Source organism: Bubalus bubalis, chromosome 3 (assembly GCF_019923935.1).
Source record: "Bubalus bubalis isolate 160015118507 breed Murrah chromosome 3, NDDB_SH_1, whole genome shotgun sequence".
NCBI lineage: Eukaryota > Metazoa > Chordata > Mammalia > Artiodactyla > Bovidae > Bubalus > Bubalus bubalis.
Genome location: NC_059159.1, coordinates 18,869,337 through 18,880,509, shown reverse-complemented (window position 1 = coordinate 18,880,509; position 11,173 = coordinate 18,869,337). Strand labels below are relative to the sequence as shown.

At 45.5% G+C, this 11,173-nt stretch overlaps 1 protein-coding gene across 9 annotated transcripts in view; it reads right to left on the bottom strand.

The window, feature by feature from the left end:
* Positions 1 to 15: 15 nt before the first annotated feature.
* The window catches only part of GPATCH8 (G-patch domain containing 8), a 95,329-nt gene continuing 84,171 nt past the window's right edge, over positions 16 to 11,173 (bottom strand). For all 9 annotated transcript variants that reach the window (XM_044938890.2, XM_025279979.3, XM_025279981.3 and 6 more), the window contains 2 exons: positions 10,858 to 10,988; positions 16 to 6,159 (listed from right to left, as the gene is read on the bottom strand). In XM_044938890.2, the coding sequence (XP_044794825.1) occupies positions 2,250 to 6,159; positions 10,858 to 10,988 (4,041 nt within the window). In that variant the 3' untranslated portion in view covers positions 16 to 2,249. The remainder of the gene's footprint in view (positions 6,160 to 10,857; positions 10,989 to 11,173) is intronic.

The following is an 11,173-nucleotide window of genomic DNA, read 5'->3' as shown; positions in this document are numbered from 1 at the left end:
CGACAGACTCTAAAGTTTCCACAAATCATTGGTTTATTAGAAAGTTCCTTTCCCTAATTTTACAGCGTATGTATCTCTATCATATGTGATAAAGTTAAATACAATCTGTTATGCTTGTAAGTAAGGATAGATTATTTTGTTTCTCCTTTTAGTTTTAAAATCACTACTGTGGAAATTAAAGGAAACTGCCCCCAGGAAGGTAGAGAGGCAGCCAGAGTATGGCTCAATCTACAAGCTAATAGGAAGCAGCACAAAAATGTTAATACTGTATTATTTAAATATTTACATGGGCTGAAAGCAAAGAAAAATGAGTCCCTTCACTTCAAACAGATGATTTCATTTTCCAGTGCTATTTATCAAAAAAGTGATGCTTCTGAATCAGATGAGGAGCATTAAACAGGTAGAAGGCTCAACAGAATCTGTGTGCCCAGCACTTGCTTGACATGAACTCAAAGCCTTTCTGTCTTGGAAATTGAAGAAGAAAGGCAGAACACGGAGCGCTGGCCCATGTACGTAGGGTTTTGTTTTTCCTGTCAGGTGACCACCCAACCAATTCTAGCCACAGGAATAGGTAAGGAAATTCCCAACAGGGAAGTTCTAACTACATCAAAGACGAGATCTACAAGATGAACACCTTTGGGTCATTGTATTAATCAGTACTGAGAGCCAGGTGAAAGATAAGAAGAGGAGGAAGAGGAATTCAGGTGGTACTTCCTCTGCTAAGTGTCATGGGAGAAAAGAAAAAAGGAATCTTTACTGCCTAAACTAAGCTGGGTAGAGGCATGGAAACTATGAAGCAAAAAAATCTGCAGAATCTAAAAATGTGCTCACCTCAATAAGAGGAGGAAGACCGTCCCAACTCTACCACGCTCCAGTCTACTTCTACTTCAGTTTCTAGCCAACCCAAAAGGCACATTAAAAATTTTTGTCAGAGGGGGCTAAGTACTAGGAAGGCAAATGGACTGCCTGGGACAGGCACCCTGGAAACCCAGGAATCCCCAAGGACAAACACTTTGAATCTCACTGCTTCCAGAGAATAAAGCTCTTGAATCTCTCTGCTCCTCCGTGGGGCCCACCAGTTTCTCTGTATGAAACGGCAAACCACATAAGGGAGACTGTCAAAACTATTCCTCAACACCCCTAGCTGACTGCAGCCCGTTAGTTCGAAACTCCCAGTACTGGCGGCACCACTTACTGCAAATTAGGTCTCAGCAAAAAAAAAGTTAAGCAATATTCCTCTTTTTAACATTTTTATGGTTCATAACTTCAAAAAATACATGAACTTGATAAAATATACATGCTTAGTCATTTTTGCATCTAGCAGAAAACAAATACTTTATTTTTTGTTTTGTTTTCATTTGATAACCTTTTAAGTTTCTTAATTCAACTAGGGCAAACATATTTACACAAAGCCACCAGAACAAGGATCACTTAAAGAGCCGGATGTAAAAAATATTATTGCAGTATACTACAAATATGGAACCTTTTTTATATGAGCTACAAAAAGCAGCATTTACGTTTATAGAGTTCAGTGCAATTTTTTACATTAAAAAAATCCTATAAATTAAGAAGGAAACATCAACATGACAGAAGAAAATACACCCTTCGGACACATGAGCTCCTCTCTGTTCCGCAGCTTCTATTCATGATACGATCTTCTTTTCTGGGATATGCAGATGTCTCTTCTGCGATGAAGGACACAAGGACAACAGTGCCAAACGTGTGGCTCTGTTTGTGTGGGAAGTGGATCAAATGACAGCCTGAGTGGCATCTGGTTCCAGGTCAGACTCCCTTTCCACCTCACTCGGGATAAATAAGGTCACCAAGGTCAAAGACACTGAGAAGGCAGGACCGGATGGACAACCCACCAACCAGAGAGGAGGAAAATGTTTTAAAATTTATACACAGAAGTGCAGAGGATAAAAAGTAGAGGGAGGAGGGGAGTATCTAAACTCGACAGTTTGGGGATGTTGCCAAAGAGGGGTGGGTAGCACTTACTGGTGTTCCCTAGCCTAGAAACACAGGAGAGGGAGGGACAAACAGAAAAGGAAAAAGGGAAAAAAAATCCCTGATAGTAAACCCAAAGCAAACCTCAAATCTAAAACCACCCCTGCAAGCCAAAACTCACTTCTTTGGCTGTCAGACACTGCCCATTCCAGCTTCTACTTGCTGGTATTAATGGCTCGACACCCCAAAGGAAGATGCATGGGTCACCTTCCCTGGCCCTGTCTGGGCTCCTATCCCCTAACTCATGTGCCATGGCTGGGGGGGTGCTGCAGGTCCTGACCTGAGAAGATGGGGTGAAGTAGTGGGTGAAGGTGGAGGGCAGTGGCAGCTGCTGCAGCAGGCCGGGGAGCCAGCAGGGTAGGGTAGAGGGCAGCGTGTGGAACAGGGTGGAAGGTGAAGGGCCCGGGATGGATGGCTGAGGCAGGAATGATGTGGATGGGGTGGCTAGCCAGAAAGGTGGCGGGATGACCAGGGATGATGGAGTGAGTGAGGTGGGACAAGGAGATGGGGGTCAGGTGGGGCTGGGGGATATGATGCACTTGGGCTAGTGGCTGGGGGTGAGGGTGGGGGTGAATGCCAATGGCAGCGGCAGCTGCTGCGGCATGATGCTGTAGGATGGCATGCTGCACAGTTGTGATGGAGGTGGCAGAGGCCGTGGCCGGCTGCTGAATGTGGATAGGCTGCAAGGCTGGAGTGGCTGGGGCCAGGGCGGCCGAAGCGGGGAAGGCCTTCACCTGCTTGGCCAGAAGCTGCTGCTGGATGTGCTGCTGTGCGGCCTGCTGGAGCTTGCTGTACTTCTCCATCTCCTCGGGAGTGAAGGTGATGGGCTGGCTCTCCAGGGGGGCGAGGGATGCATCCTCCGCTCCATCAGCTGACTCAATACTGGGTTCCCCACTGGGCGGTGCGTAACCGGGGAAGGGCTCGAGGTCTGATGCTATAGGCAGCAAGCTGGGCTCCACGGGGCCTGGCTGACTGCCGCTATCCAGGGACTCAAGGGTATCCCCGTCGCTGGGGTCAGGGAGGTAGTTATGGGAGATGGATGGGTCCCCAGGATAGCAGTCAGAGTGCACTGGGGTGCCTAGCGGAGCCACAGGGTGATCAGCAGTAGCTTCTTCAGACTTTGGCTCTTCTGGGGGTGGGTCTGATAAGGGGCCAGCTGTTTCCTCTGAGGGGAACTGATGTCCAAATGGAGCATCACTATTCCCTGGAGGCCCTTCTTCTGTCTCTGACTGTTCTTGCTCTTCTCCCCTTTCTAAGCCAGACTCTTCACATTTCTTGGCATTGGGCTTTCGGGTAGCTGGGAGCTTCCCTATCAGAGGAAGGACAGGCTTGTTGCCAAGAGAAGGGGGGAGCTTGGGTCCAAAATAACCTTGTGGGGGGTCCTTGAGCTTGAGACCGGCTTTATTAGGGGTGGCCAGCACCTCCTCACTCACACTGGGTTTCCTCTCCACTTTCCTTGACTGAATCTTTTCCAGTAGCAGCTTGGCAGTGACAGAATTCTTGTCTTCAGGGCTGCAGTCACCTTCCGACGCTCTTCCTGGGCCAACGCTACTGTTCTGGGAGGGTGGGCCTATTCCCTTACCATCATCTCCTCTGCCGTCTTCTTTCTTTTTCTCCCCAGGACCTTCTCCCCGGCCTGATCGGAAGTAATGGGGAGACTGGGAGCGGTAGATTTTAGAGCGAATGAAGTCTCGACGACCAGAGCGCCTCTCTTCAGGGCTCTCGTGCCCCCACGATCCCTTCCTGGAGCCTGATCTCTGTGAAGGGCTGCGGGTGCTGCGGCTGCGGTCCCGGCTATAGCTCCGACTCCGCTGCCAGCTGTGGGCTGTGGTGCTGCGGCTTCTCCTTTTGCTCCGGCTGCGACTACAGCTGCTGCTGCGGCTACGGCCCCTGGATCTTGAGCGCTCTCTGGTACGACTCCGAGATCGGCTTCTGGACTGGCTGCCACTGAGGCTATAGTCATCATCAGAAGATGAGTATTTGTGCCGCTTGGACCGGTGCTTGGAGCTGGCGTAGTCTGAGTCATCAGAGTCATGGGAGCGCTTGGAGTGCCTTCGTGACCGGTCACTATAGTCACTATAGCTGTCATCAGAGTAACTGTGTTGTCTACTATAGCAGCTCTGGTCTGAAGAAGCATCTGAGCTACTGGAGTAAGAGCGCCGGGAGGAATGGCGAGAGGAATGGTGCCGGCCAGACCGTGAGTGGCTTCGGGAATGCTCACTGCCCGACTCTTCCTCTTCCTCCTCCTCCTCCTCCTCCTCCTCCTCACTGTACTGGGATGGAGACTTCTGGTGCAGCCGGCGTGATGATGCATCATCACTGTCCTCATCTCCACTACTGGGTCGACTTCGATGGCTGGATCGGCTGCTCCGCTTGGTGCCAGCTCTTCGCTGGCAGGATGACGCAGGAGGTTCACCCCTGTGTTTCCTCCCACCATGATCTTGGGCGCTCCCACTGCCTCCGCCTTCATCCTTCTTGCCGCTGCTCCCTTCTTCAGCTGGAAGGGATCTCCGCTGCGAATCATCCTGGGCTCGCCGCCGTCTTCTTGGTGGTGCAGGGCTACCACTACCAGGGGGTTCTGGTTTGGGCCCCCGTTCAGAATCTGCTGGGGCTGATGATTTATTCTTTTTTCGTTTTCGCTTCTTGCGCTTCTTAGACTTCTCCCCAGATTCTGCCTTAGAGCTTTTCTCTTCTGGGTCAGCCCTGTGTTTCCGTTTATGTTTGCTGGATTTTTTGTGCTTCTTTTTCTTTTTGTGTCGGTGGGACTTTCCAGATCGTTCTTTCTTGCTAGGAAGGCTTCTCCCTGTGTCTTCTGTCTCTGATCCATGGCTACCCCCAGGCTCCTGCTTATTTAGGCTGCTACAGGCAGCCCCTGAAGCAGGTGCATCGATTCTGCCTCCTGAAGAATGTTGTACACTCTCTTCCTCCTCCTGGCTTTTATGTAGCTCACTAGGATCAAGGCCTTGGAGATGGTCCTTTGAGGAGCCTCCTATGTCCTTTGGCTTTTCTGTCCCTTTTGCTCTGGCATCTTTGTTCCTTGAAAGCTTGAAGTCAAAATACAAAGGGTTACAACTGTACGAAATGGAGGGTTCTGCCTTCGTGAAAATTAACAGTTCTGATGGCCACTGGAGGGCAGTGCTTTCATCTTTGCTTAAAACCGGAAAGAAAGGACCGGTTGGATGTTTGGGTCCCTCCCGGCTTTCTCTCCCTGCTGGAGTAGCCTGAGAAGTTTCTTTAGGAGGGTCAGACTCACACATTTGGATCTCTGAATCCTTCTGACTCTGAATCTCTAAACTATGTTCACTTACATCCCCTCCTGAGGGCTTCTTTGTCTCAGCTTTGCTTCCAGGCTCTGAGGGCTCAGCCACACTGGTTTCCATCTGCTGTTCGGAGACTTCACTGACTGTCTTTTCTGGTCCTTGGCTTGCTGTCACCTTGATGCAGCCTTTAGGCTTGGGAGAACTACTTTTTTTGCTGTCTAGGGCATTCTTTGGGTGTGTACTATTATCACCTTCCATTTGTTCACTGGCTCTCATAAAGAGCAGAAAAGGAAAATTAGGTTTTACTTTGCAGTGTGCTGGGGGGATGTAGTGGTAATACTCTGGCTCTGTAGCCCCAGCTCCTTCTTCTCGCTTCATTCTTTTTAACTTAGATAACGTTGAGGCAAGGGACCCTCCGTCCTGAGGGTCTTCATCCTCTTTTTTACCATCGAGATTACTGCTACCATCAGAATCTCCCACCTTCTGCAGTCCTTGGTCTGCACCCTTTTCATCAGCTTTTGTTCCATCATCAGAGGTCCCTTCCTCTGCGTGGTCCTTGAAAACTGATGCTATTGATTCGAGTTTGACAGGAGCCTTCTTAGCAAAGGAAAATGACACTCCCAATTTTTGTAGTGGGGTCCCCAGATTATTCTTAATGCCAAAGCTGATACCTTGAGAAGCTGGCCCAGGAGCCTGTGCCAGCCCAGTGGTATTAGTGATTTGTACTGCAGTGAATGGGCCTCCTTTATCTGTGGAGAATTCAGATCCCAGGCCACAAGTGGCAGTGGTACTTGTGCCACTGTTGGTTGCTGATTCATCCTTCTCATCATCTCCACCTTCTTCATCTACAGCCACTGTGGTTGGTCTGAACATGGGACCACTTCCAGGTGCACTATACAATGGTTTAAAAAAATGAAAAACAAACAAAAAAACAGGTTTAGGGGTACATTTCATACTATGTTATTTTTTTGGCCATGCCACAAAGCATGCAGGATCTTAGTTCCCTGAGGAGGGATCAAACCCATGCTCCCTGCAGTGGAGGCACAGAGTCTTAACCGTTGGACCACCAGGGAAGTCCCTCATACTTCTAAAACACTTCTCTCTTATGTTTGACCATTCATCACAGGCAGATCTTAAAGACACTGAATGGCGGTCCTTCCTCAGCCCTATGCTAACGAAAGGAACTTGCTCAGTAAGGTAAGGCAAAGTCTCATATTGCTAATCTACCAAGCTACATTCATAGGGATAGCCAGTTACTGCTGTTTCTTCCTAAGCTGTCTAAATACTGAGGTTTACCTCACAATTTGAATACACTATCATTACCATCTGGCACAGCCCACCTGTCTTGTATCTGCTCTCAATTTTTACTGTACCATCCTACCCATCATTACGCTACCAAACATATGGCTGAAAATTTATTCCCAAAGGTTGCATAGTTCACCCTTGAATGATATGGGTTTGCAGGTTTGAAATACAAGGGCCCACTTATACAGATTTTTTTTTAGTATATACATGTCACACAATTTGCAGCTGACTGAATCTTTGGATGTGGAACTGCAAATACAGAAGACTGACTATAAAGTTATACACAATTTCTGACTGTGTAGGTGTATGCGTTTGTGTGGGGACTGGAGTCATCAGCACCCCTCACCTCCACATTGTTCAAGGATCAATTGTACTTTGTACAGCTAAAAAACAAAACAAAACAAAAACACAACCCTCGATTTCCTCTCGCTTTCAAATTTCAGTTTTTTAAAATGTGCCTATTCCCTGAGTTGAACACAGTCAGAGACCTCCACTGTGCTGCTACTCTCTGATGGTCTGTGGTTAGGTTAGCATGTCTGTTACAGAAACGAAGAGTCTGTGTCTATCTCCTGGCACCATGTCCAAACATTTACTTTGGTTTTATGACATCTTCTGGGCACTCCATACAATGATCATGATTCTACCAAGTACTTTCTCAGCTTTGAAAACAGAAACACCAAGGAGCCTCAGAGCCAGTGTTTTAAACTCCTGTCCCATCTGAAATTTTTACAGTGTGGGTTATACAGGTATCTCTTAAGCCAAACTCAAGACCTGAAGACAATTATTTGGATGAAATTCTCTTAATCTAAACCCTAACTACTAGTTGTCCTAAACTCAGGGACCAAATATATTCACAGATAATATGGTAACCCCTTTGCTATCTGAACTCTTGTTATTGGAAGATGGAACCCACCAGACTAGGGTAGCAAGAGATACTCTCACTGTGTCACAATATCCACCCCATGGCAAAGAAACCTTCAAACTGAAATAAAAAAGAATTTATTGTGACCTTTTGCTTACTCTTTGCCATGTAACTCCAATATACTATGGGGTCATGCATTACTCCTAGGATGATGAAATATACCTGATGATGGATCAAAACCTTCTTCTATCTTCCCAAGAGATTACTTGGTCATCTTTTAATTGTTTATTTCTTAAACAGTACTAATGCTGCACAGTTTGATAGAATAAATAAATAAAAAAGAACTAAAAGTCACCAATGAAGAAAAACATGTATTAAAATATGTCTGGAACTAAAAAGTGGTCTGGTATATATTTTTTAAGAAAGTATCCTTACAACAAGTCCAAGAGGAATGTATTTATTACATAAAGAACTGCTAAGAAGGAATCAGAATCAGTTTACAGGCATTGTAACTCATTATTAGAGGTCATGGGTTAATTCTGTTTCAAAACTTACACTATATGTGTTCTCTTCCTTCCTCCTTTTTCCAAAACACAAGAGAAGTTAATAAGTAAACAAGTACCCAAAAATCTAGAGAGGTCACGATCTTGAAAACTCTGGCCTCAACATTACTGTAAACTTTTAAAAGTCACATAGTTTTTCTTTCCACTGTAACCAGCTCCTCTTGTTCCTGGCCAGCCTTTAAAAATAAACAGAGGGACCTAAATCCTTCAGATTGAGGCACATACCTCATGAATTCTCAGATGCTAAAAGACTAGGTCCATCAATGACTAGCTGCTTGGGAATGCAGCCCTAGGTGGGGCTAACGGGGGCTAATTCCACCTAAGGCTAAATACCAGCCCCATACTTATCATCAAGAACCATGAAGGAACATTAAAAACAATACTCAAGAAGGCAGGAATCTGTAGAGAAATAAATAGAATTTCCTAGGCTTTATTGCTTATTACTAACTAACAGAAGCAGAAGGTATTAAGAGGTGGCAAGAATACACAGAAGAACAGTACAAAAAAGATCTTTATGACCAAGATAATCACGATGGTATGATCACTCACCTAGAGCCAGACATCCTGGAATGTGAAGTCAAGTGGGCCTTAGAAAACATCACTATGAACAAAGCTAGTGGAGATGATGGAATTCCAGTTGAGCTATTTCAAATCCTGAAAGATGATGCTGTGAAAGTGCTGCACTCAATATGCCAGCAAATTTGGAAAACTCAGCAGTGGCCACAGGACTGGAAAAGGTCTGTTTTCAATCTAATCCCAAAGAAAGGCAATGCCAAAGAATGCTCAGACTACCACACAATTGCACTCATCTCACACGCTAGTAAAGTAATGCTCAAAATTCTCCAAGCCAGGCTTCAGCAATACGTGAACCATGAACTTCCAGATGTTCAAGCTGGTTTTAGAAAAGGCAGAGGAACCAGAGATCAAATTGCCAACATCCGCTGGATCATGGAAAAAGCAAGAGAGGTCCAGAAAAACATCTATTTCTGCCTTATTGACTATGCCAAAGCCTTTGACTGTGTGGATCACAATAAACTGTGGAAAATTCTGAATGAGATGGGAATACCAGACCACTTGACCTGCCTCTTGAGAAACCTATATGCAGGTCAGGAAGCAACAGTTAGAACTGGACATGGAACAACAGACTGTTTCCTAATAGGAAAAGGAAGACGTCAAGGCTGTATACTGTCACCCTGCTTATTTAACTTATATGCAGAGTACATTATGAGAAATGCTGGGCTGGAAGAAGCACAAGCTGGAATCAAGATTGCCGGAAGAAATATCAATAACCTCAGATATGCAGATGACACCACCCTTATGGCAGAAAGTGAAGAGGAACTAAAAAGCCTCTTGATGAAAGTGAAAGAGGAGAGTGAAAAGGTTGGCTTAAAGCTCAACATTCAGAAAATGAAGATCATGGCATCTGGTCCCATCACTTCATGGAAAATAGATGGAGAAACAGTGGAAACAGTGTCAGACTTTATTTTTGGGGGCTCCAAAATCACTGCAGATGGTGACTGCAGCCATGAAATTAAAAGACGCTTACTCCTTGGAAGGAAAGTTATGACCAACCTAGATAGCATATTGAAAAGCAGAGACATTACTTTGCCAACAAAGGTCCGTCTAGTCAAGGCTATGGTTTTTCCAGTGGTCATGTATGGATGTGAGAGTTGGACTGTGAAGAAAGCTGAGCGCCGAAAAATTGATGCTTTTGAACTGTGGTGTTGGAGAAGACTCTTGAGAGTCCCTTGGACTGCAAGGAGATCCAAACAGTCCATTCTGAAGGAGATCAGCCCTGGGATTTCTTTGGAAGGAATGATGCTAAAGCTGAAACTCCAGTACTTTGGCCACCTCATGTGAAGAGTTGACTCATTGGAAAAGACTCTGATGCTGGGAGGGGTTGGGGGCAGGAGGAAAAGGGGACGACAGAGGATGAGATGGCTGGATGGCATCACCAACTCGATGGACCTAAGTTTGAGTGAACTCCGGGAGTTGGTGATGGACAGGGAGGCCTGGCGTGCTGCGCGATTCATGGGGTTTCAAGGAGTCGGACACGACTGAGCGACTGAACTGAACTGAACTGACTGAACTCTACACAGTTAAAACACTGAAATCTGCTCCAGTAGAATACTATAAGGTATGTGCTTTTCTACATAAGAATAATATGGGAGGGGAATTCCCTGGTGTGGTTAGGACTTGGCGATTTCACTGCCGTGGCCCGGGGTTCAATCCCTGGTTGGGCACTGAGATCCTTCAAGCAGAGAGGCAAGGAAAGATGGAGAATGGGAATAATATTTGCATAATTTACTGATTTACTGAGGATCTTCTATGTGCTAGAATTCTTTTGTAAGCACTTTGATATAACAACTTAATGACTTCTCACAAGAACTGTAAGAATTAAGTTATTATCATTTCCATCTTACAGATAAGGAAACTGAGGCATAGAGCTTAGATAATTAAGGTCACACAGATCATAGGTTATGGCCTCAGGAGCATATATTCTTCTTCTTTTTTTTTAATTTGGCTGTGTTGGGTCTTAGTTGCAGCATGCAGGCTCAACTGCTCTGATCCATGTGGGATTTTAGTTCCCCGATTAGGGATCGAACCCACATCCCCTGCATTGCAAGGCAGATGGTCCCTTAACCACTGGACCATCAGGGAAGTTCCAGGAGTGCATATTCTTAATCAGTATATTATACTCCAAGTATAGATATTCTTTTAGCTTGAAAGAAGGATCTATTTAAAATTTAAGGATTATATGTCAATTATACCTTAATTTTTTAAGAAAAGGATTATTAAATTCTTAAATCTTAAAAATTATTAATTATTTGTAAGCCCTCAAGAGAGACAATGTCCTCACCATTCAGCTTGTTTTCTTTGCTCTGCCAACTCGTGGAGCCGCCGTAGGGCTTTCTCCTGTTTCTTCTCATCCTTGCGGGATCTTGAGGAGACATTTCGAGCAAACTCTCTCTGCTTGAGATCTTTCAATCTCTGAGGTAACAAAAGAAAGGAACAGGGAGTGGGTGATTTAGAATAACTTGGGGATCCTGAAAGCAAGGCCTTCAGAATTTTTATCCATAATCAATGGTTTTAGCATAGTGTAGAATATACATTGTTGTACTCTCTTACGGTAATTGAAAACACAATGGCTGATTACTCTGGGTAAAGCACCTGGA